Raw genomic sequence first — 27,263 nt, 5'->3', positions numbered from 1 at the left:
GTTTTATATTTTTAAATTTTGCTTCTAATATTTCTAGTCCCTTCCTTGATTACTCTTTGCATTGTGACACCTAATTTTTAAAAAAATATACCAATTATTTGGAAATATGTATTATAGTATATAAGTATACAGCATAAGAGTAGTAGTAAACATTTTATGGCCCATACTACACACTAGGTATTTATATTAAGGACTTTATGTATTCTATGAAGTCACAAAAGCACTTTGAAAATCCTGCACTCTAAAGACAAAAAATGAAATACTAAATAACATGATGATCATCTTCTTTTCTAAGTGCTTTAGTCACCTTTAAGCAAATCAGTTAGAAATTTTCACCTGAAATGGTCAGATGTGGACTGTTCGATGCTGGGGTGGGCACAGACTATCAAAAGAGGATGAAATATAAAAAATTCTGCCAATCATATAGACGTCTTATGAGATGATGCTGAGCTACATCAAAGAACTTTTCCAATGTGCTATTTTCTTCTCCCAAGGCATGATGTTATATAGGCAAAGCCAGCCACTGGGTGTGGAAATCACGCTTAATCCCACATAAGATTGGAACACTTGCTCACCTCTTTCTTTACTTCTTCTTCATCTTCCAGTGTCAAAGCAGCTAACTGTTTAGCTCTTTGCTCCATGAGATTCACATATCGTATTGGATTTGACAAAGCTTCAATCACATCTAAATAAAGAAGAGACATTTTCAGATCAAAGGTCCTGGACATATTGATAATCCACCATCCACTCATCCACCCATGCTTTCACTCATCATCTGTCTACTCACCCTCCCATCCACTAATTCATCATCCATCTTCTACTCCTCCATCTACCATGTAACTATACACTCATCCGTCCAGCATTTTGGAATTGGACAAGACTCAGGACCCTTTGCTGCAATCTCAAGAAGACAGAACTCAAAGGAGTTCAGCTCTGACAGCCAAACTGGATAGGCTTCAACCCAGATACCTCAATATTCCATAGTTTTTAGTTTCTTCTTGAGGGGTCCATCCATTCCAACAATGGTCCACACACTTGTCCTATTTGGCCGAAGTGGTGTTTCATAAATGAAGGAAGACGTTTCACATAAAAAACCTGCTTTCCAGACTATTCAAACAACCTGAAGACTTGGCAATATGAGTACCATTCACACTTTTATGGTCTAGCTGGAGTGAGTTATGGCTGCCATCGCTGGGTGGACATATGCTCCAAGTTTGCCATAGTCAACACCACTCTCCAATACCTTACAACCAGGCTGCTCAACACTGTGACTATTTAAATTTATGATTCTTCATTGACATTGTCATTGGTTAATTCCTCTAACCTTAGGATTTCACCCATGAAAAGTTCCTGGCTTCTAAAACTGGCCGAAGACAAATTCATTGTACAGACCTAGATACACTGCTGTAGTACCAAGAAGCATGGGCTAGAAATTGCTGGATCCATAAAAATAATACCATAAGTAGATAAGCATGCTCAATATTTTATTGGGACTTAATTGAAATGAAATTAAAATTTATTGACAAAGACTTGAGCAATTTAATCAACATACATACTTAAATAGAAGTGATTCTGAGGCTAGAATTTCCTGCCTGTTTTTGGTCTTGTTTTCCTTCCACTAAACCACAAAAATAAGGATGGCCCCAGGTGGAAACATTCCCTTGAGTTAGGTTTCTTACCTGCATATGTATCGGGGACATAGTCTTTCACCTCTATGTAGACAAAGACAGCTGGGAGCATCAGAGGCTGGTTCCTTTCATTCCTCAGGCAGATGTAGTGATAGCCTAGAGGAGGACATTCACATACAATACTGTGTATCATGTATTTTCTTCACAGTGTTAGTTACAACAGAGGAACATCTGTGTGATGTAAGTGTTTATTTTAGGAGACTATGGGTGACGAACAGGCCACTTCTTTCTCATTTTCATCACGTGGTTTTACATGATACTATTTTTCTCAGCAGACAAGAAAACAATGTTGATTCTGATTATTCTCCTTTCCAATCATGTTTTTCCTCACAGAAGAGAATTTAAAACTCTATGTCGTGGACTGAATTATTGGTCCCAATTCTTCCCCTGTACGTGATTTCTTAACTTGGGACCTAGCCATATGCTTGACTTTAGACAACGGGATGTCAGTGATGTGGTGCAAACAGAGACTTAAAATGCATTTGCAGTCAGGCTTGCTCTTATATGCATTCCAGGGGGCGGCCAGAAATGTCCGTACTGTGGGTACCGCCGCTCCTTCCTTCCAGAAGCCTGAATGAGTGCATGTGGAACAGACCTAACTCCAGCCCTCACCCTAAAGCACAGCCTCATGGCTAAGCCCAGCCAAACCCTGCCAACCCACAGACTCATGAGCGTGAAGATAGAGCACTTGTTATAACCCACTGAGCTTTCAGACAGCTTTCTCAATCACCCTTGAACAATCACGTAAGGCGGTGATGGTTTTCTTGACAGCTTTGATAGCTTCTCAACACACTATCCATACCTGGCCGAATTGCTTGTACTGGCAAGATCCGGTGACCAATGAATTTACCTCCTTCTTCATAAACTGCTATCCTCAAACAGGCCAGAGAAGGAAGGACCACCTAGAGGGAAACGCAGGATCCAAGTGGTTATAAGAAGGAGCGACTCCAAGAGAGAATTAGAAAGGTAATATTCAAATACGGCCTGTGTTTCCAAACTCCAGTAGAAGTTTCTAGTTGGCAAACTGATTAAAAGTGAAGTTGTTGCTCTAGAACTTGGATTTTTCAAAAGGAATCCCAGAGATATGGCTTTGTCTATGTCGTATCACCTCGTCCCGAGAGAGGGTTTGTTCCACATGTAGACCATTTACTTTTGACATGAACATTCTCAATATGGAAATGACAAAAGTTTCAATATTCATTTATATATAAAGTTAGTAGTCTTCTCACTATTGGAGTGTCTACTCTTACATTTTCTTTTTTCTTTTTCTTTGAGAGAGAGCACGCATGCGTGAGTAGGGAGGAGTGAGGGACAAGGGGCAGGGGCAGAGGGAGAGAGGGAGAAGCCTCCACACCAGCGTGGAGCTCCATGTGGGGCTCATTCCCATGACTCCGACATCAGGACCCGAGCTAAAATCAAGAGTTGGATGCTTAGACAACCAAGCCAGCCAGGTGCCCCTACTCTTACAGTTTCAAAGCAAATTGCTTTTATACTTTCTAAGCAAAAGCAAACATGCAAAAATAGAGCTTGCCGAACAGCTTTCAAAATGAGATTACTTTATAAATAATTACCAAATTAGCAACAAGTAATTGCTCACTGCCCCCCCCCATATAAAACATGTGTGGAGAACATGAGACTAACTGTATCCTTAAAAAACTTAATTTTGGTAACAAGAGCAAGAAAATAGTCAACATTTGCATTTGTTGACTATTTTCAAAGTGTCAGACGTTTTATAAATGTTTTCAGTGTATTATGGAATACTTATTAATAACTCTGAAGTGGACACTACTATTAAATCTAATTAACATATTAAAAATAGTGGGAGCACAGGGACCTTTAACATGGATATTCTCTCTACAGAAGACGGCCTTTCTAGATTTTCTAGCCAGATAGAAGCAAAGGGTATGGTAAAACAGTCTATCCACTTTCTACTGGACTAATATCTTCCTTTGTATGACAACCAAATGTGAAGAAGATTTGGTGAAGGCAGACAGAAAGTCCCATCGAATGGAAAGACTTTAACTCTATCAGACAGAATCCGGACAAGACAAAATGACCAGCTGCCAGAGGCTAGAGGTTATAGGAATAGGAAATTTAATTAATTTTTTTTTTTTAGGAAGTACGGACTTCCTTCTCTGTGCTGCCCTATTATTCCCCACTTCCCACTTTACTTTTTTTCAATTACAGTGAAAATATATCCTTTACCACTTGTATTATGAGAGAATACGAGTTAATTTATATGTTTGTCTGGTCTTCCAAATGACATATTTTAGAATTAAGTGATTCACAACACAATTCTGAAAATCTAAACAAGTGATTCACAGAGATCCGGAACAGTTAAGATAGCCCCCAAAGTGATATTGCTTTATAAATATGTAAATTCCCAAATTAAGCAACAAATAATTCTTCGCCTAATTTTTTCCCTCAGGGTGGAACACCTAGAATATGCAGTTACATCTCATATCAACGATATGAGACCAACCTTTTTGAACACAATGGGCTCTTCTTCCCAGACGGGATTTACAGCATTTCCTTGTGATGTTTTGGTCTTAAATGCCTTCCTCCTCGTGTCCACAGGCAAACCAAACATATCCACTTCTACGTAAGTCCCGACTTTCTTATCGGAAAGAAACTGACCTGAAATAATCTAGAAAATAATAAAAAAAGAGCTCTTGATAAATGAGTTAAGTGATATAAGAAAATACTTTAGGAGGTACAAATGATGGTGGGATCATAACCAAAAAGGAATAGAGGCAAGAGTACAAAGAAAATTGTTCTTTAGACTAAGGAATTGGTAGATGCACATTGAAAATGCTAAGGTTAGAAGAAGTCGGTTAATAAGACAAAATTGTATAAGAGGAAATAAATGAACAAATACCAAATGTTTGATGAGATTATACCTTTTTTACTTGAGATACATCTGTTAAATGTTGAAGATTGCTCTTCGAGCCAACTGAATATAAAGGTTTTTTCTAATACTCAAAGATGTTACAAGAGAAAAAAGAATTCTCATTTTAGCATGATTGTAAATGAAGTTAAAGGGTTATTTAAGAGTACAAATTTAAAATGTAACAAAGTAGAAGCTCTAGCATTTAAAAAGCTTTTTTTGGTTCATGAAATTGAACTTGAAGGAGTGGTTATAGCACTATGCTATTCAGTTCTCAGAGTTATTACATTTAAATTTTTATTTATTTATTTTTAAAAGTAGGCTCCAAGGTGGGGCTTGAACTCACAACCCTGAGATCAAGACCTGAGCTGAGATCAAGAGTCAGACGCTTAACCAACTGAGCCACCCAGGTTGACTATTTTCAAATAGCCAGAGTTGTTACATTTAAATAAAAAGCCATAAGGATAACAAAAATAAAACCCAAATATTGACTTTAAGTCACCAAGTCCAGTTTATCATTACTGTTAACACCAACATGTTAGCCATCTATACAATTATGGGTATCCTGGCTTAGTTATAAAATTTATGGATATTATAGAGTTCAAAAGCTTAATACCACATAATCTGGTGGCCAGGAGCTTTCTGAGCTCAAATCCGTGAAAGAGGACAGAATTACCAAGACTTTGGTGGGGCCAGAAGTGGGACAGGGTGTCAGCCTGAGAATGGCCCTCAGAGGCTCAGGGAGGCCTGTGAGCTCTATGCTGATGTGGTCAAAAATTCCAAACTGGTTAGAGAGAAAAAGGAGGAAGACGCTGTCTGAATTTTGCCCCCCGGATCAATCATTTCTCTTGAATGTTCTCTTTAGCCTGAATGCCTGGGACCTGCAAGGAACAATCTCTATTTAATTTGAGATTCTAAGTGAGAACAACTTAGCAGACATTTTATGTGAGTCACACTGGGAAATCAGGTGCACCGAAGATTCTGTGTGCTTATGGTGTGTTTGATTAAAGCAGAAGTTCTTAACTAAATTAATGACACTGACCTTCAATGTTCCCATCAGTACAATAGGATGGTGGAACACCTTTTGAGGTCCTGAGTCCATTAGGACACTAGGAAGTCTATGACAGAAGGCCAAAACACAGGCACGAGGGGACGGACACGAGCTGCCCCTTGGCTCTGGCTGTCACACGAAAGGTAGGACGGGATGGCAGCCTGGCCTGTCCGCTTCAAGGACAGTGACAATTCTATGGCAGTGTCTCTATTCTGGACTCAGGCAACCCTTCCCATCTGTTTGGGTCTCAACTCTTTCCCCTCAACTCACTTTCCTGTTTCTACATCATTGTCTTCTAACTACTTACACTTCCATCGTAGAATTTTTAAATAATATTTTAAAAGATGATCTATTTATTTGTTTGAGAGAGAGAGTGTGCAAGGAGGAGCCAGAGGGAAAGGGACATGCAGACTCCCCGATGAGCATGGAGCCGGACGTGGGGCTCGATCTCACGACCCTGAGATCATGACCTGAGCCCAAACCTAGGGTCAGACATTTAAAAGACTAATCCACTCAGGTGCCCCGATTTAAAAAATAAATAAATAAATAAGCAAGCAAACGTGCATAAAACAAGATGACCTGGCAGACAAAAACAAAATTATTAGTTTGATCCAAGTGTAACAGCAACTGACAAAGGTTCTAAAAATAACTTTGTTGGTGTGTCATGCTTAAGGGTTTATCTTAATCAAACTCGGCAGGAATGAAACATCCTTTGCTGAAAAGAATTTCCTAAAATAAACATAATCTCTAAGCTCTAATTCTGCCAACTCCACTCTTCAGATACATGGCATGAAATAATTTCAAAGGATATAATTTTGAGACACTTCATTGAAATTTCGAGACACTTCATTGAATTTTTAACCTTTTATGTCAAGGGACATAAATTTTAAATAAAAAATGGATTCAACGAGCTTAGGGTAGACAGAAATTAGCGGAACTACTGTTATTTATTTATTTATTTTTTACATAGGTTTTCATATGCCTTTCGCTTAAGGTCAGTCTGAAAATTGCATTTATTTCCAATAAAAAAAAGTTTCTTAATTCCACAGTTACCCATCTAAACAGGAAAGAAAGGCAACTTTAAAGACATTGTAAATGAAATGGCTACAACAAACAAGAGGTTATAGAATTCATGTAAAAAGCTCCTTATAAAATGATTTTTCATTCACAGTACAAAATATTTTCTTACAGCTAAAAAAAAGCTTTATCTGATGTAACATTAATTTCAAAGACTGCAGAAATAATTGTGAATTAATATTTTAGAATCAGATGTATGTTTAATGAAGCAATTATTTTACTTAGTATCATTACTCTGTTTTAAGTCCCTGAATCCTCTGATAGATTTTTAAAGAGGTAACTTGTGAGCTTTTATTCAATATTTAGTAATTTACTGAGAGAATACCTTTTTTCTCCAGTTTTGCTCACGGTGGCTATTTTGCTAGAACTAATGGAAAAAAAAAAAGACCAGAAGATTTTTCCAAAATGGGTCGCTGATATTTGTACCAAAAGAAAGGACCAACCATAGTGACTCTAACTAACTTTGTTTATTGATTTAGGGTCTAATTTTTATCCTATTAAAGAATAGGGCTTAGCCCCTTCATCTCATGCATGTGGCTTCTGGAATTTTCATTCACATTTAATCCTTAAAGGAAAAATGCATACAGGAGGTGGAGATATTGCTAGCTCTAAATTTTTAATGACTAAACTACTTCTTTATGCAAAATAGCTAGTGTTTGAGACTTTTGTTGGGGACAATTTTATAACAGAGAAGTACATACCTTGACAGATAAAGTGTTGGCCACTATCCCATCCACGATGCCTTCGGTGAAGGGATCAAAATGCTTGTCAGGTCTCCTCATGAACTCTGGTTTTAATCTGTAGCCACTTTTCCCATTGTATTCGTACATCCCCATATTTATTTGCATAGCGAGGTCTGAATATCAAAAACACAAACCTTATTGTGACAATAGTTGTGTTTAGAGCAAGAAAGTAAGATTGTACTGCAGTCCGTTTTTACTACCCTTTTTAAAAAGAACTATTTATTCACTGTAGAAATGTAGGAAACACAGATAAGAAAAAAAAAAAAAAAGTCAAGCTGTAATCTCCAAAGCTAGAGACAAGCCACTGCCAACTCGTTGGTATATATTTTATTTCTCTTCTTCAAATATGTTTTGAACATGTAGGATGTCTATTTCACTAAATATTTGTCTGTTTTAATTTTAACAGTTGTACAAATTCTTCATTACATAAAATGGTTGGATGAATATCATTGTTGTGAAATCTTTGAAGCCATCATTGATGGCATTATTAGGAGTGCCATTTCTAGGTCAAAACATGTGTTCCAGGAAGAAGATGTGTACATTTTGGTAAGTCTTGCCAAAATGCCCTTCAGAAAGCTCATGACACTTTAAACCTCTAATCCATGCTTCTGAGCCTTCCCCACACATCACCAACCATGAACACTAGAATTCTTTTTTTTTTAATTTATATGAGGAAAGGATTTCCTTTTTAAAATTTGCATTTCTTTTGTTACTTACCACCTACACCTAATTACACACTGACTTCTTTCTAATGGACAAAACCTATTGCCAAAGTTTTCCTAAGGCTCAGTCAGCGCATGACATGAAATGGATGTCCACACTAATTACAATTGATAAGGTTTTTTAAAAAACATTTTAAAGTCATAGGGAATCTGGGAAGCTGTTCTAGATTGTTCTAGATTGTCTGAGTCAGGACTCAACTCTGCTTAGGTGGACAATAACGAGGTGATCGTAGAATTATTTCAGAATTCCATGTAACCAATCCTTTTTGGAGCAGGTAAAATAAGTGAATTTATTAACTGATGGTAACTGTAATATCTGTCAATTTATTAACCTATGATAACTCTGATACCACAATTGGACATTGTGCTAAAATAAGAAAATGACCAACATACCATTCTTGGAAAAATGGACACTAAAAGCCTAAAAAAATATCATAGCAAGTTGTATGTTCTGAAAAATAACACACAACTAGGAAGTAACATTAATCTCAGAAACAGAAGACAATTACATATTAGGGGATCTATTTACTCACAAAAGAAGAAATGAAAATATGGTCGTCCCAACAGATGTCAAATCTACATTTAATAATGTCAACATAAATTCCTAGTTAGGACAGGACATACAGTAGTCCCCACTTCTCCATGGGAGATGTGTTCCAAGACCCCCAGTGGATGTCTGAAACATAGTGCCTAACGCTACATATAGTATGTTTTTAAATAGAATGATTATAACAATATACCGTAACAAAGGTTACGGGAATGTGGTCTATCTCTCAAGATATCTTACTCTACTGTATTCATCCTTCTTTTTGTGAGGAAGTGAGATGGTAAAATGCCCACGGGATGAGACAAAGTGATGTAAATGATGTAGGCATTTTGACAGGCATTTGTAGCTAAATGATATGCATTTAGCTACATTTGGCCTTTTGGCAGTAAGTCAGAAGGAAGAGCATCTGCTTCCAGACCCCTGTTGACTGTGGGTAACTGAAACCACGGAAAGTGAAGCCACAATAAGAAGGACTATTGTACTCCTTTAGTGTGTGAATGAGTATTTGCCTCAGTCATAGCCAACATCTACTCAGTAAAGTTCCCCTTCGTGTCAGGTTGAAGAGAAACTGCCCACCTTTAATCCTATTATTTAATCCTGTTCTAGAATAGTCAGTCCAAATCACCATGAAGGGAAAAAACATATAGAGGTGATCAAATTATTGTGAGTGTGTTTCTATCTGAAAAACCCAATGGAAGCTACTGGCAAAATGGGCTATTATGAGAGCTTGGGAGGATGATTATAAAACACATTTATTCATAAAATAAACATCCGTATATCAATATCCAGAAACAATTTGCTAAAAATATAATGTTCAGGAAAAAAGGCTTTCATCTAAAGAAAGTACACCTCAGATGAAGGCGTGAGATATTGCTGAAGGATCTAATGTAAGAACTTTTTAAGGGAAGAGAAAAACATTCATTCTGTGATAAGAAAACTAAAAATTAAAAGGTGTTGGTTTTCTTCAAATTTCCTCAAATTATAAATTTAATGTGATTTTAAACAAAGTATTTTTTTTTTCTAGTGAGGAGAGGGAAACATACTATAACAATTAAACTAATATAAATTTAATGTGATTTTGTTAAAAATCCCATTTCTTTCCCAGTGGGGGAGAAGGAAATAATAATAAGTAAATTAAATTCATTTAGAATAGGAGTCCCACTGGCAATGGCAAGAAACGACTAAAAATTAATAGCCATGAAGGAGAATTTCCATTTCTGGGTATTAGACCATATTATTAAACATTACAATAATAACAGTGAGCTATTGGCCCCAGGAAGGCAGAAACATTTATTAGTAGAGGAGTATAACTGGAAGAAAATGGACCCAAATTAACCACACCAGAAAAGGCTACATCTATTAAACTGTAATTTCAGTTTAGTGTAAAAAGGACAGATCTCTTCCTGAGATTATATGTAACAACTAAATTTGGGCGGTTAAAAGGGTCAAATTGCAATAAAAAAGTAGCCATGAGAGAAACAAGTAATTACGGATCTAATCCTGGGACGGAGAGCCTGTAATAATAAAAATAAACCAAGACTCCATAAAATAAAACATTAATTAACCGAGTCTCATCTGTTTCACCAAATATGACAACATACTCATTATATACAAAGTGCTATTATATATGGATAAGAACATTGATAATAGTCCATAAATATGCATTTCATAAAAGCAGAAATGTAAAGATCAAAACACATATTTAAATGTTCAACCTCAATAATAATCAAAGAAATAAAATTAAAGCAACAATATTTTGTCCAGAATACTATTATTATTATTCAATGGTAATACTTAACCAAGATCTCAAATGAGAGGTTAACACTTCATATCATACACTGCCGATGGAGAAGAAATCCAGTGCAACATATTTTTTTGACTTGTCAAATGTACCGATTTTTTCAAATCATTTTATTTTTTTTTATTATGATAAGTTTGCTCTTAATGCTCATCACCTATTTCAACCCCCCCCCCCCCCCGCCAACTCTCCTCTCTGGTGACATCAATTTGCTTTCTAAAGTTGAGTCTGGGGGCGCCTGGGTGGCTCAGTGGGTTAAAGCCTTTGCTTTCGGCTCAGGTCATGATCCTGGGGACCTGGGATCGAGCCCCACATGGGGCTCTCTGCTCGGCAGGGAGCCTGCTTCCTCCTCTCTCTCTGCCTGCCTCTCTGCCTACTTGTGATCTCTGTCTGTCAAATAAATAAAATAAAATCTTTAAAAAAAAAATAAAAAAAATAAAGTTGAGTCTGTTTCTTGGCTTGTCTCTCTTTGTCTTTTAGTTGCTCATTGGTTTTGTTTCTTAAATTCCACATACAAGGGAAATCATATGGCATCTTTCTCTGACTGGTTTCTTTCTTTCTTTCTTTTTTTTTAAGATTTTATTTATTTATTTGACAGAGTTCACAAGTAGGCAGAGAGACAGGCAGAGAGAAAGAGGAGGAAGCAGTCTCCCTGCTGAGCAGAGAGCCCAATGCGGGGCTCAATCCCAGGACCCTGGGATCATGACCTGAGCCGAAGGCAGAGGCTTAACCCACTGAGCCACCCAGGCGTCCCTCTCTGATTAATATTTCACTTAACATTGTACTCTCCACCTCCATCCATCTTGCTGCAAATGACAAGACTTCATTCTTTTTAGGGTTGAATAATATTCCATTGTAGCTATATACTTTCTATATACCACATCTTCTTATCCATTCATCTATTGATGGATACTTGGACTATGTCCATAATTCGGCTACTGTAAATAATGCTGCTATAAACATAAGGCTGCATGTATCCCTCTGAGTTAGTGTTTTTTTGTATTTTCTGGGTAAATAACCAAGATTTTTGTTGGACAATTTGGCATATTGCATGAAGGTTTTTAAAACATTAACATCTTTTAACAGAGTAATTCTATTTTATGAACTCTTCCAAAAGAACATTAGGGCATAGATTTGATGATTGATAGTCAAGATGTTCCCTGAGCATTACAGTAGAAAAAGAATTCCTAATGTCCAGTGATAGTGAATTTCCTTCATATATAGCTATTAAAATTCATGTTTCTGTATAGCACTTGAATATATATAAATACATACATATATACACACACATGTATGTATATATATATATATATACACACATACACATTTTAAACAAGGAATTAAATTAAAAAGGCTGTATACATGTAATCAAAAAACCTTATAGATTACAAAGCCAACAAGTTAACCGTGTTGTCTTTCTGATTGGTAGTGTTCCTGGCAGTTTTATTTTTTTCTTCATGCTTTTCTAAATTTTTCTAATTTTCTACAATATATACATATTACTTTTTAAAATTTTAAAGGTTGTATTTATTCATTTGAGAGGGAAAGAGAGTGAGTGAGAGTGCAAGAGCAGGGGAAGGAGAAGCAGACTCCCTGATGAGCAGGGAGACCGATGCAGGGACTCTGGGATCATGACCTGAGCATGAAGGGAGACACTTAACCAACTGAGCCACCCAGGCACCCCTCTACATATTACTTTAAAAAGCATAAACATTTTTCTTTGAAAATAGTGCAAAACCACTAGAAATAATTAAAGACAGTTTCTCCGTTTTCTAAGGTTACCTTTTTTTTTTGTAGTGATATTTCCTTCACTGAAACTTGCTTCTCTTCGCACACCTGGAAATCTGGCTTTATAACAGAATGGAAATGGGCTTTTACTGCGCAACTTACCCACAGTTTGAAAATTAAGGGCAACCATTTGGCAACCTGCATTCCAGAAGAGCTGAGGCATGTAGTTCGATGAATCCACACGGGTTCCTTTCGGATATATCCTGCTAAGCTGCATTTTGTTATATCTGGACCATCATGTTAAGTAGTGAATACAATAATAAAGATGATCAGCCAATACAATTAACTGAGAGGCCACTTTCCTTCCTTCTCCATTGCAAAATGAAGTACTAGTAAGGATCTCCTTGGGCTAGTCAGTGAATAATGTCAAAAACTTCCTGAACACACAGAATCAATGTGCTTTTGTAATAAAGATGTACTGTATCACCTTTGCAGAGCCTTGTGGGTAAAAACTAATGGGGGAGCAAAAATGGCCGAGTCCACGTGAGTGTGATTCTGTGGAGATTTTTAAGGACAGGCTTCACGAGGAAGGACACACGAAGAACCTCAAGCATGTCTAAGCATGTGAGAGCGTGATACTGTCTTTGGTGAAAGGGGCTCATGTGAACTGCATAGCTATTTTTGAAATGCTCTCTGCTCATTTTTGGCCTTCTCTGAGCATGCAGTTTGCCAAGATTGTGGTACTCTCTATGATGGATAACGAGGTAAATACAATACAGAAGGTTTTGACCTTGTTGTTCTTTTTTTTTTTAAGATCTTATTATTTATTTATTTATTTGACAGAGAGATCACAAGTAGGCAGAGCAGCAGGAGGGGGTGCCGGTGGGGAAGCAGGCTCCCTGCTGAGCAGAAAGCCCAACGCAGGGCTAGATCCCAGGACACTGGGATCATGACCTCAGCCTAAGGCAGAGGCTTTAACCCACTGAACCATCCAGCCTTGACCTTGACCTTGTTTTGTATTTGAGTTCCTCCCACCATCAGTTTTCGATCCTGAGAGCCTTCTGTTCTCCACTACCGTGTAGCTGCTAAACAATGCTATGTCTTTAAAACACGACTGAGTCTTCCTATTATCAAATTTGGTGGAGGTTAGCTCAGGCCTAAAAGGGTCTGAACCGGAAGTTATTGGCTGTAGAACCTAGAGCAAGTTATCTTGATCTATGTCTCCGTTTCCCTCCTTTACTTAGTAGATTACACAATCCCTCCATTCTAGGCCTGTTGTGAGGATTCAGTGAGTGAACACAAATATTGGAGGTTGTATCCAAGAGTCAATACTTAAGAGTCTGTTTATGGGATTTACACTTGTTTCCTCTCCTGTTGTTGATGACTTCGAAGGGTGACTTCTATTTATTCTGGGACTTGCTTCATGAAATTGGGCTGTTTGAAGCAGTTACTAATTACTTTCATGAAAAAAATGTACAGACTTGTTTCATTTTTGATTTATGGATAAAAACGTAAAGTTTTTGTTGTCAGGACTATCGACAAAGCCATTATTAGTAATATATATTTATATTCTATTTTTTAAGTTTTTTTTTTTTTTTAATAATCTCTACACCCAACATGGGGCTCGAACACATGAGCCCAAGATCAAGGGTCACATGTTTCTTTGACTGAGCTAGCTAGGCGTCCCAATATTTATAGTCTTATCACCATCCTCCTAACTATTTTCTGATTAGACACTTATTACATGTAAGGATGTGATGTGTGAAGAAAGTTTACATATATATATGTAAACATTTTACATATATTCTATCTTACATATGTATGAAGTATATACACACGCTTTACTCTTGTTGTCCCTCACCCAAAAGGCAAGCCATATAGCTGGTATCATGGGTTCTGTTTTACAGATTAGGAAATTCAGAAGGATTAAGCAAATTGTCCCATGACAAAAGGCTTGATGGTGTGAAAATCACCTGAGCTTCCTTTACCTCAGACCAGTGGGAGGCCACCCCCCTCAGCCTCACACAGGAAACCTGAAACATTTCTCACACCCACGTGGCAGAAGGAAGCCACTTCATGCATCTTTCTCCTTATTCAAAACAAAAATCAAACAAACAGCACGTGGCTTCAGTTGGGTCCTTTCAGGGGTCACTGGTCAAATCAAGGATACTCTACAAATTCCACGGGAGACTTCGTCAGTTGCTCAAGGCCTTTGGTTTCCACGAAGGAAGACATTTCAAAACTTCTATTTCTTTCTGAGTTAACGACAAGAAAAACAGGGTGAAGTAAATAACGACAAGAAAAACAGGGTGAAGTAAAATACAACGGTATAATGATAACACGTAAGAAGTAGGCGCGTGTTCAGCGACGTTAAGGCAGTGAATCCTCATCGTAACTTTGTAAATGTATTTCTTTCTGTGAACCATTTACCTGCACCCAGAGGTGAGTCTTCTAAGACATTGTCTCTTCTAATACTTACCACCTGAGTCAGCTATGCCTCTGGCCTTGCATTAGGGTGGGGAAATGAATTTTAGATGTGGCAAATGAAAGCTGTTTGGTCAAAAGAAAAGGAGCCCTGGGGGAATCTTTTGTTCTAAATCCACTCAGATTAGCATCTCTGACTCTCTTTGATGCTTGCATTGTCTTTGGCTCAGTTTGTATGTGCCCCTTCCGTTCACATAACTAATGTGACAGTAAGATCAGGGTATTCAAAGCAGAAGGATCCTTGGAAATTTTCCAGTCTGATGGCCTTGTTTTCAGATTAGATAAGAGAGGCCGGAGAGATGAATGTGTTAGAGGTCTCAGTAGAACACAGGAGCAACGTTTTGAAAGTGGAATCCAAACTTCCCGTTACATGGAAGAAACAAGACAAAGTCCTCTTAGCCTGTAAAACTAAGAAGAGTCCAACAGCTTCTCTGTTCTTTTCCCAGCCAAAAACCAAAGTGTTCCACACAGTACTGTGGCAAGTGTCGTTCAGGGAGCTTAGAAAACTCTGAGGGTCTTTTAAAATTTTATTTTTATTATTTTTTAAAAGATTTTACTTACTTATTTGAGGTAGAAAGCATGTGGGCAAGTGGGGGGAGGGGTGAAGGAGAGAACCTCAAGTAGACTCTGCTGAGCATGGAGATGGAGACCGATGCGGGGCTCGATCTCAGGACCCTGAGATCATGACCTCAGCTGAAACCAAGTCTGACCGTTCAACTGACTGAGCCAGCCAGGTACCCTGACAGTTCCCAGCTTTATTTATTTAAAAAGAAAAAAAATTTTTAAAGATTTCTTTCTTTCTTTCTGAGAGAGAGTGTGCAGGAGAGAGAGCTTAAGAAGGGGAGGAACAGAGGGAAAGGGAGAAGCAGACACCCTGCTGGGCAGGGAGCCCGACACAGGGCTCCATCCTGAGACTTCCAGATCATGACCTCAGCCAAAGGCAGATGCTTAGGCCCTTAAGCTACTGAGCCATCCAGGTGCCACTAGCTCTCAGGTTTTTTTTTTTTTAAAGATTACCTTTGAGGTATTTTTCCCACTTTGATGCCCAATTTAAAGCCTCATTTTTCTTCCTAAGTCATTCCTAGATGCTTTTATCCATCGTCTCATCTCCCCCAGTTTAATCAGCTCTCGGGGAAACCCTTACTTCTTTTATTTGGGGCCATCAGAAACCTATTTTCATATGACTAGTTTTTTAAGCAAGACTGCTAGTTAAGATTCTGTGCATTTAGTAGGTGTTTTTGTAACGTATGTGCAGTGTTCTTTTTCCAAAAGTGATAAAATGACAGAAAACACAAGGAGAAAAGTGCTTGTTGGTGAACCTTCGGCTTGTGCTGTTGTTACCAGGTTTCTGAAGGATGTCAATGCATCAGTCCCTTTTCAACTTGGCTACTTGACTAGGAGCTTTCGACTCATGAATCAGGAAAACTCGTAACAGCCAATGGAAGTTAGAGAAATATAAAAATATCTACTTTTTTAGGATGTTTCAAACCAAACAACTTGTCATAAGATGCATCAGTACTTAAAAAAAAAAATCACCTGGTGATTCACAGACATGTACCACTGGGGCTAATAATACATTACATGTTAATTAAAAAATAAAAATTTTTTTAAAAATCAAAGAAAAATTTGAAATATTTATATATAAACTGTACAGGAAGTTAATTTCTCATTGTAGAGATCTAGGTACTATATACCACTAAATTAAGGCTCTTTGGGAGAAATTATACACTTACACATAGGTGTGTTAGGTAGAAGCTTAGATTTTAATGTAAATATAAAACTATGCTTTATCAGAGGCTGCTATATTTAAGTAAAAATTCAGCCTTTACGAGCACACTCATAAAAGCAGCTAAAATGTCCCAAGGATTCTCTTCACCTGATAGCATCTTACATTTCATCAAAAAAAGGATAATTTCATAAAAGGGCTCTTTTCTTTAGGTAGAGGGAAGATGCTATTTCTTTCTTTGTATCCAGTATGAATGTGTATTGGATGAAGGAAGAACACAAAAAGATGCGACGTTAATGTTCTCAAACAGGCTAGACAAATGGAATGTGCGTGAACTGACAGACTGCGTTCCGTTCTAGTCCTTAGGGCTCACCACCTCTCTGGCTGCTCTCCTGCTGGGAAATGGGTAAACAGTTTATTCCAATCCTGTCCCTTATTTAATGGAAGGAGCCCATTATGTTGTTGAGACTCTCCATTAGCTGTACTCTACTATCTTCCAGATAACCAAGATGGTGTACAGCCCTACTAAGAAACATCTTGGAATATCTTCCAACGTGGTTTGGATGGTCAACCCAGGCAGGTATTCAAGACTTTCCAGAAGAGTTCTATAAAGGGTAACAGTCTTTGTTCTAACTACCTTGTATTGAGAAGATACTCTATACTCCATTAGGGGTTCTTCGCCAGGGAAAACTTACTTTTTGAAATTTCAAATGACTCAAACTTGACTGGCTGAATGTAGTTCACCAGGTTAGACATCTCTTCAGTGGCCATGGCCTCGCTCCCGGCAGTCCCCTGGAAGCAGAATTAAAAATAACATTCCCAGAGTCAGCAATACGTTACCAAGGGTTATGTTTCCCAGGGCAATGGTGAAGGGACCCACGAGAGAGAACATCACTCCGCCTCTTCTGAAAATGGTTATTGCCAATAGAAAGTTCATCACAGGAGAAAATTTGCTCATAGCTTAGGCAAGGGCCGGGTGGCAGGAGAGAGGTTGAGGGGCAGGTCCTAGTGTGCTCTGGGACCTGCAGCAACAGCATTCCTGAGAATTTGTTAGAGATGCAACTTCTCAGCCCCCTGCGGCCACTGGCCTCTGGAAATAAAATCTGCAATTTACTAAGGTGATTCAGACACAAATTACAATCTGAGAAGCACTGAGCCCTATTTCACCTGTCACAGCATAAATTCCTTTGCTGATATCTAAGGTTAATACACCAAGAAATCAGGAAGTCACTGTACGAGTTGAAAATTAGTACAAAGTGACTGCCAGTGAACTCCTTCCCCCCCTCAAAAAAAGGTTTTCTTAAAAAAATTGCCCTGTAGAAATAGGTTGGGGTGGGTGAACAGTTACTGCTTTTCTTTACAAATGTTCGTTCAGGTTAGTAGCTTATATTCTGGAACCAGATTGCCTAATTTCAAACCCCAAGCCCACCACTCAGAAGCTGTGCAATCTTGGGCAAATTACTTAACTGCTCTGTACCTCAGTTTCCTCACCCGTTAAATTAGAATAAAACCAGTTCCAGTAGCTTCCAGAGTTGTGGGGATTATTAAATGAGTTAGTTGATGTGAAAGAGCTCAGAATAGAACCTGGCCCATAGTAAAACCTCACGTTATTTTAGCTTTTATTAGGGATTATGGATCAGTCTGATAAAGCTTTAAATGAAAGAGAAAAGCCATATTGCCGTATTGGTGTGGACAGACCTCTGTAGACAGAGCTAATATTCTCTCCCATTTTCAGAAAACAGAATACATGCAGACACATTTTCTTTTTAAAACTCCTGTAGCAATATTTAGGTTAAATGCTAATTGGGAAATAATCGTTTGCAAATAAACCATCCAATTAGTAAGACAATTTTAAATGATCAAGAGTCAGTGATAAAATTTATGTGTGACTGAAATAATTGTCAGGCAGAACTACTCTACCAGGCATATTATTAGTTTTCCTTCTGGACATTATCTTGAAATTTAGCAGAGGAACATATTTAATCAAAACTTTAGACTACATGAAAAGAAGTACTAGAGGAAGAACATCCTGTAAGAATAGTTTATTATTCATTATTTATTCTTGAGACAGATACTTTCCAATATATCTGAAAGCAGATTCAGGGTAAACTTTTTGACCAAGAAACTTGCTATAACACATTTTAAAATTCCGATTGGCCAATCCCAGATTCACTTCTAGAATCTGGGCAATCACTATCTCTGAGCTGATGAGGTTCTTTGGGATGTTCGAGCTTACATCAATAAGGATCTCTAACGGTTCCAAAATTACAATAATGAAATGCATGTCACGTTTTTGGACATTTCTCCCAAATCCTGTGTCTTCTCGGGATTCAGGATCATTTGACAATCCACTTAATCGAAGCGAGTGGTTGGATGTCATGAGTTTTGAATTCACCCTCTAGATGCCCCATTCGATGGAAGACAGTCTCAGCAGCATTGTTCATTACAAAGAGTTTTGCTCAATGCCATGCCTTTAGTGACCCCGGGATGCATTCTCATTTTCCAACTGGGTAGCCCAAAGAAGTTTTACAGTGAACTATGACTCCTTTGACCACTAGATGGCAGAAGGTGACCATGAACTGTATCCAGATGGAGTCGCCTGGTTGCGCGTGTTAGAAGAGCCACTGTGACCAGAAGTCAGTCCCCAGATACCTACCTCATCCATTGAAGATTTTTTACAGTCATCATCATCGTCGTCGTCGTCACTCTCAGTGTCCGCTTCCCCTGTCAAATTTTAATAACAGATCATGAGGTAACAGTTTTGAAGATTTGAAGCACATACTAACAGTTACATGGCCAAAAATGTCCTTGGATATTGACCTCTTAACTATCCCTTTGGATAGTTAAATTTATTAATTATATAGAGAATTAGACTGAGATTTTGAATATGGGTTTTGTTCTCCAAGTTTCATTTGCGAATGCCATTTGAAATGCCAGCATTCTGTTGAAAATGCTTAACATTTTTATCAGTTAAAAAAAAAATGGCATCACCTACATTTAGCTTTCTAGGTACACACATCCTAGATAGATGTGTACATTGTCTTTCAGGGTCTTAATCATCCGCAAAGGGATAATCCATCCTGTTCCCACTTTTCTTTTCCCTCTTATTCTGGACACTGACTCTTCCGTGTGGTGCTTAGCCAGAGCTCAGTGTCTTTGTGGCCACTTTTCTGAGACCATACAGGACCTCACAGTGAAGGTCAAGGACATGAGCTAGGACAAAAAGAGTGGGGCTGTGGCAGCATGCCTAACTACACAAACCCTGTATTGTCTCGATCTATGATTTGCCCACAGGCTTATTCGAGTATCCTCTAGGCAGTGCACCTATCTTAGAAAATGGCGATGTCTGTTTTAAAAAGCAGGATAAAATGCATGAATCCTTAACATAATGATGCATGGAAATAAATCTACTTCAATCACAACATATTTCAGCTCGTCTTTAGCCGATACATAATCATTTCCATGGATTCTTTTTCCTCTCCGAAGATTTGGTGGATGATTCTGCTTTTGAATATTCATACTAGCATGAGGTATTAAATTCTTCCACGCTCTGGGACTCAGTCAGACCCAATAATATCAGTTATGTAAAAAGAGTTTCAAGTAAAATACTACAGAAGGCATTATTTGATTTGATTACTACCTTCTGGCATTCACACGGGGCAATAACAGAAGGATTCCAGTAGGTGGCAATATTGGCTCAACAATGAGGCAACTTGCACTTGAAAGGCCCTCCCCATCAAACCTTCTGGAAGTTCACTGCCTGGTTTAATCTATATAAATGACACAGGATCCACAACATGTCTTCAAAGACGCTTATAAATGTTTTCATTTGGCTGACAAAGTTCAATCAATTACTGAATGACAGCAGTGAGCAAAGTATTCATGAACTAGCTTCAGAAGGAAAAGATTTCTGGGACCAACCAATCATTATTTATGGCTTGTTTATTAAAAGAAAGCACTCTCAGCCACTTTATGATGCTGATATTGTGTTAAGTTAATAAGACGAATCCATTATATTTTGGATAGAAAACACAGTATATAGAGTATATAGAGAGACATGTTCTTTTAGGAAGTTGGCCCTCAAGTTTTTTTTTAATAATCAAATGTGTTGCTGCAAGATCTTTTAACCAGTTTTTACTTTTTGGTTAGAGAGGGTATTCTTTCTATAGAGTGACAAAACTGTTTGCAAAAACCATTTACACAATGCTTCACGGGACGAACAATACGCCGGGCATTTCAAATAGTCTTTCAGGTCATTCTTTGGTTTATGGGGGAAAGAAAGAAAGTTGTCTTCCCTTACTCTATGAGGAGAGCACTGGTCTTAGGAGGGACCCTGGAGTCACTAAAACCTTGCACCATAAAAAAATCTACTCTATCCTAGTTCTTTAAGACAACTGTACTGGCAAAGGGCTGATCTTGGGAGAGGCACCTGACCCACAGAAGCCATGATAAACAAACTAGTTCTGAAATAAGAACCATTGCATGCTTTTCAAGTTACTTGGGTTCCCATTACTATCTACAAACCAAATGGTAAATTAATAGCACTCGTTATTCAAGAGCCTACCTACATATTCCAATGTCCAAAATTTTCCGTTGAAAGAAAGATTGCACAACAGACCGTGGGGGTAGCTTAGGAAATCTACAGAACCACGACCAGATTGCTGATCTTTCTCTGTATTAAGCAATAATTTTTACTGCCTGTAAAAATCATTATTTGTGTTACACATCCAGTTAATAAGAGGGACGGAACTGGCAGTGGGAACACACACAGGAAAACAAGTTTCTCCATGCAAAGGAAGATCTGCTTTCTTCCCTAGATTCAAGAGGTTCAAGAACTGTGCTAGGAAATATGTAGCCTCTTGACAACAATGGCCCCAAATCTTCAAAAAGAGCATTCATATTGGGAACAAAATTGTTTTTGAGAAGAGAATCAGAAATGGGTAATAACATTTGATATATACATTCAAGGGGCACCTGGGTGGCTCAGTGGGTTAAGCTTCTGCCTTCAGCTCAGGCATGATCTTGGGGTCCTGGGATCAAGCCCCGCATCTGGCTCTCTGCTCAGCAGGGAGCCTGCTTCCCCCTCTCTCTACCTGCCTCTCTGCCTACTTGTGATCTCTATCAAATAAATAAATAAAAATCTTTAAGAAAAAAAAAAAAAGAAATACACATTCAAAAACTATCCTCCCATAAAACCTTTCAAAGAATTGTATAATATCTGTTGATACAGATTTTTATCTAACCTGTAAAAGATATTGGCCATTGAGATGGAAAAATTAAAAAAAAAAAAAAAAGATAAATCAGTGTCTTGGTCAACCTACCCCCCCCCCCACCACTATTGCCCTAGAGTTTATATTTTAATTTAAAAAATTATTCCCCAATTTTTAAATTGATGTATGATAGTTATACAGAGAAGTATACATACTTGTACATGAATTCGCGAGAACTACACAAACCTTAGTAACTGTTACCAAGAGCAAGAAACAGAATAAAACCAGTGTCTCTACCACTTCTTCAAGGGTCACCATTTCCTGACTTCTAACTGCATAGGATCCTTCTGCCTGTTTTTGTACTTTATATGAATGGAAATATGGTAGATACTTTTTTGTATCTGATTTCTTTCACTCCACCTTGTGCTTCTGAGATGCAGCCCTATTCTTGTGCGCAAAGGTAGATTGTTAATGCCGCACATTATTTCGCAGTGTGAATACCCTACAACTTCTTTATCTGTCGATGACATTTGGTTAGTTTCCAGTTTGGACTGTTGTGAGTAGTGCTGTGTTAAGCAATTTCTTGCATCTCTCTTGATTACTGTCTATACACATTTCTGTCTGGTATATGCCTAGGAAAGGACTCCCTGATTCAGAGGGTATGCATAGGTTCTGGTTGTGTAAATAACTGCCAGTTTAGCAAAATGATCATTCCAATGTTAGTTAAGCTTTTCATTGAAAAACTTCCTAGATTCAAGCTTCAGGCTTCCTCCCCTTCCTCACCCTCTAATTGGGAGAACTTCCTAATGCCCTTTTCAGACTGCCAAGATTCTGATTAAAGCTAAAAGAGAAATCAGACTAAATGGCAAGTAATTCAAAGGAAATGGGATGACCACTTGGAATTCTTTCTTCATCAGCCACAAAAAAAAAAAAAAAAAAAAAAAAATCTATTTCAACTTAAATCTAAAAGGAAAATCAATGATATTAAGCATTGCCTAGGAGCTTTGACAGATAATTCTAGTAAGTTTACCTTTTTACATTTTAAAAGAGATCTATAAAATATGGATAAGTGGAATTACCCAGAACTCTTCAGCATAGCATCAATAAGAATACATCTGGTGAACATCTTTGTGCCCAGAGCCGAGTGAATGTTAAAGAATCATGGCCCTTGAGAAGCTTAAAATCATGTGGTCACTTGGAAGATTATTTGGCCAGTGTGCTCGGCAGAATCATGGCTCCCCCAAATGACCACGTCCTGGGACTATGTCCTGTGTCCCATGACTATATGGTGAGAGGGACTTTGCAGATAGCTCGAAGCCACCCAGTTGGTAGCAGAAATAGAAATCCAACAGTTTTAAAGAGTGTCCAAATAGGAATGTTCAAAGTCCTTCGAAGTTAAGTTAGGGCAGCCATTCTGAAAGCCATGCATAATAGGGAACAAGAACCCGCCAATCCCTCACCGGCTCCGGGAGACGAGGGCTCGAACATGCTGGAGGAGTCACTGTACGTGTTGGAGGCTTGTTCTGAGAGCTTCTTTTTGCCACTTCCTTCCGACGACTTATGTGATTTCTTCTTATTTTTCACCAAAATTTTGTACATTAAATCCATAGGGCTTGGAAGAGGAACTCCAGATTCCAGCTAATGGAAAAGAAAAGCACCTTCTGTAAAAATATTGCCCTTTTAGGGTCACTCTGGCTGGCTCAGTTGGCAGAATGTGCTACTCTTGATCTCAGGGTGGTGAGTCTGAGGGCTGTGTTGGGTGTAAGAGAGGACTTAAAAGTAAAATCTTTAAAAAATATATATATTGCCCCTTTCTTTCAGCCTCTCTCCCCAAAGCCCCGGGATGGTGTTGGACACCAAGAGCTTCTAGATTATTCATTACTGCCTTCAGTCCAGTCCAGTAAACTGTGCTGTGTCTAGCTGCTTCGCAGTTATTTTTTCACACGAAAGGCGTATTTTAATGACTGAACTCCTATTTTTTTCCACAACGAAATCCCCATGAATAAGAGCATTGAAACTTATTGGGAGATTTGCTAATCCAAAGGTTCATGAGTTGGCTGTGGACCATAAATCCAGCCATTTTGATTTAGGACAGGTAGGAAGGCCCTGTCTTGGATTCTCAAAGGAGGGAAGCCAGTTAGTGCGGCGTCTGCCAGGCAGGACTGGTAAAGACAGGAGCTTCCAGGCAAGCATGTAGAATCAACCTTTTAGATGCATTTAAAAAGAGCAACCCTGCCCTCCCCCCTCTCCCCCGCCCCCACCCCCCCACTCCTGCCATGGAACTCGGGAGCTAAGCCACACATGTCCTTGGCATCAGCGGAAGTGGACTGGTGGCTTCACATTTCTTTGCAGCCCCGAGATTCAAGCTACCCTTATTTGCAAGGCTTATTTCTTATGTTTCAAGCTTGCACGGCTAATGAGAAGATCAATTTCCCATGAGAGGGTTGTTAGATATTGTATCAGAGAGCATGTGTGCAAGTCGCCAGATACGTTATTTTTAGAAAGTTCAGTGAACTCTCCTACACTGGTCCTTTATTCTTTGCTTGCAAGTAGTCTGGGAATTGGTATGAAACCATGTAATAATGTGTGGAGACTAGGAAAAAGGGTTCAGGAGGGGGAGAGACAGCTGTGAGATATTCCTACTGTGTTCCTTCCCAAAGCAGGGATGCTGTCAGGCCAAGAGGAGGCCTGAGTTCCAGAACAGGCATATGCAAGGATGTGAGGAGGGGACACAAGGCCAGGTGGGGGGGTCGTGGTGCCACCTGCCACGTCCCGCTTTGCTGAAACATCTCTCTCCAAGGATGTGATGAGGTTCCTGGTTTGTGATCAGAGCCCCGTGTGCCCGGAATATTTCCGCGACTGATTGTGACTGTTGGAATTCTGTGGTCCTGCCAGTCACGTCTGTCAGAGGGAGAAGGGGAAGACGGGGAGTGCAGGAAGAGGACATGGCCATGTCTCCAACCCTCCGCAGGCATGCTGCCAGTTGCCTCCTGGTCAGACTTCATTATCAACTGAATCAAACTCACTGAGCGACACAAACATGGAAAGGATTAAGGAAGCCGATCCCCCCACCCCACCTCTGCACCCAAAACTCCAGTCATGAATATGGATATTTCTTCAGGGGTAAACCTTGAAACTGCTTACTGGGTATTTTTCCAGTGGTTCCATGAGAAGAGCATCTCCAAAGATCAGTCGGCAATACTCCGCCATCTTGGCTTGCTGCTTTGGGCTAAGGGGAATGAGAGAGAAAAAAGCAAATGAGGAGGATTATTTCAGGAGTTTGGTCAGGATTCCTACATACTATTAATTATAGAAAGAGGTGATTCCCCCATCTTACCCTTCAGGATTAGTATTTATCATTCTAAATCCCTAGTTTATTATTCTGACTTCTGCAAATTTGATTACCACATGGAAGGTAGACACTAAGGCTATTCCCAAGGCTGGCCTCCACAGACACAGATGGGGAGCATAGCAGGTCATTTGCCAGTCCCTGGGTTCTGGAATGTCTCAGGATTATGGACTCAGTCCCTGTTGTTCAATTTCCTGACTCTAAGTCAGTTGTAAGACTCTGGGGGCAGAACTTATCCAGGACTCCCGGTGAACAATCAGTAGAGATTTGTCTAACCTGCAGAAAGCTAGGCTGCGGAAGAGTGTTTTTAAGGAGGTGAGAGAGGAGAGGAGAGGGAGGAAGGGAGAGGGAGAGAGAAAGACACACACACGCGCACACACACACACACACACACACACACACACACAGGCATAGAATCTCAAAACACAGAAGGGTGGTCCGGCGGGAGTGTGTCTACTTGGGAGGGGATCCTGGAGGAAAGATAAAAGCAGCAGGTGCGTTGGGGAAAGGTGTCCGCACCTCTTACGTGCACCATAGGGCAGGAGAGCTGGTTGGTGTCAGCCTGCCTATGGATCAGAAGGAATCTGGTCTGACAGACAAAGCCTGGAACTGCCGGTTTTTCTGAGATGAGCTCCAGGCTCTCAACCACTCTGGATCTATAAAATGAGGATAATAACTGTTCTTGGAAAAGGACAGAAGGTGCCAAGATAAAGTGGAGTAATGGTTGCAAATGCCTTTGACCTGTTCAAAGAGTGGGGCAGATGTAAGATGGTCCAGGGTTAGGACCGGCTCCCCTGGACGAGTGTGCGCTGGCTAACACAGAAACCCAGTCGATGCGCGGGAACATCGGCATCTTTCAATACTCCTGCTTCCCTTGACCTTTTAAAAAGCAATAACATTTTTTTTTTCTTATTCATGTGGAATGTTAAATATCATTTTAAATGTATCCAATTCCATTGGGTTTTATGAACTGTGAGTGTGATCTACAGGCTGTCAAACTTGATTTCCAAGAGTTGTCTCTGCCTGCTGTAATGTGAATACATTTTTAGCAGAAGTGGGGTTGTAGTAAGAATAAGTGATTGATAAAAAAACCTTCTTTACTACAATTCAAATCGATTATAAAATGTGATTCTTATTTTCTTTCTCTCTTCTGTAACTATTAAGCCTAGATCATGGATTGGTCCCCCCACCACTGCCCCTAGGAAGGGGGTGCTCTAGGGATTCAAATCATATTGCAACGATCCACAGGGAAACCCATTTTTTGTAGCCTTTTTAAAAGGATATAAATGCCTTTTTTAAAGGCATATATTTTGGGGGATCCAATGACTTCTCTGGGGTTCAGGTGGAAACCCGAAGTCACTGCTTTGTTGGAACTTCAGGGGGAGGCGAAGAAGAGATTCGAGCACTTGCAAAACCCTGCAGAATGACCTTCCGCCTTCTCGTTGTCCTTCCTTGACCCACAGGAGATTTTAATGTGTGGCTGATGCAGCCTTCAGATTCCTCCTCACCAGGATCAGGGAGAGGAGAGAACCTGCCACCCGGAGAACTGATCCTGAAAAACTTGGGGGTGGTTGTTTAAGGACAACTCAGTAGAAGTTGGAGAGCAAACAGAGAGGTAGCTGATCTGTCAGAACCGCCCTGGGCATCCTCTGTTCAGACACTGTTGCTCAAAAAACAGCCAGCTTGGGGGCTCAGATAAGCTGAACTGCAGCTGTGGCTGAGACAAGTCCACCTGTGTTCGGCCAACATGGTCCAGGCTGCATTGGAGAAATTGTCCAAATGCTTCATTTTACTTACACAGAAAGTTGCCACTCAGTGTCACAGAGCTTTGTGACTCCAAGTGTGGTCCGTGGACCCGTAGCATCAACAGTGCCCAGAGCTGGCCAGAAATGCAGATTCAAGGCTTCCAATGCAGATTCTGAGTCAGACTCTCCAGAAAAGCAGGGCGCAGGGGTCTTCACAAACCCTCTAGATGATTCTGACGCACGTTCAAGTTTGAGAACCGTTGTGATAGATTACAATAAGTCAGCAGGTGCTGAAGGAGATGACATTTTTCTTGAGTGTTGGAACTTGGGAGCCCCAGGTTCCTTTGATCAGAGACCTAGAGTAGAGAGTTTCACCCCAATTCCCTGCTTTCAGGATTTTGAGCGGAGCCATGTTCACACCAGTAGAGGGATTCTGACGTGATGGTCCCGGTGTCCCTAAGCAGGTGACTGGTAGAGGCCCCTGTCCCCAAACCAGGGCCTAAGAAGG

At 39.4% G+C, this 27,263-nt stretch overlaps 1 protein-coding gene across 4 annotated transcripts in view; it reads right to left on the bottom strand.

Annotated features, from left to right (window-relative positions):
• PLCB1 (phospholipase C beta 1) overlaps positions 1–27,263 on the bottom strand; it is a 682,758-nt gene that overhangs the window by 137,813 nt on the left and 517,682 nt on the right. For all 4 annotated transcript variants that reach the window (XM_059133978.1, XM_059133980.1, XM_059133982.1 and 1 more), the window contains exons 13-23: positions 24,806–24,890; positions 23,122–23,299; positions 19,108–19,175; positions 17,147–17,243; positions 14,412–14,496; positions 12,404–12,528; positions 7,405–7,559; positions 4,171–4,335; positions 2,491–2,590; positions 1,680–1,784; positions 576–685 (exon numbers count right to left, since the gene is read on the bottom strand). In XM_059133978.1, coding sequence (XP_058989961.1) covers positions 576–685; positions 1,680–1,784; positions 2,491–2,590; positions 4,171–4,335; positions 7,405–7,559; positions 12,404–12,528; positions 14,412–14,496; positions 17,147–17,243; positions 19,108–19,175; positions 23,122–23,299; positions 24,806–24,890 — 1,273 coding nt within the window. The remainder of the gene's footprint in view (positions 1–575; positions 686–1,679; positions 1,785–2,490; positions 2,591–4,170; positions 4,336–7,404; positions 7,560–12,403; positions 12,529–14,411; positions 14,497–17,146; positions 17,244–19,107; positions 19,176–23,121; positions 23,300–24,805; positions 24,891–27,263) is intronic.

Source organism: Mustela lutreola, chromosome 9, assembly GCF_030435805.1.
Source record: "Mustela lutreola isolate mMusLut2 chromosome 9, mMusLut2.pri, whole genome shotgun sequence".
NCBI classification, from domain to species: Eukaryota; Metazoa; Chordata; class Mammalia; order Carnivora; family Mustelidae; genus Mustela; species Mustela lutreola.
Note: the sequence above shows the minus strand (reverse complement) of the source record. Positions and strands in the feature narration are given on the sequence as shown.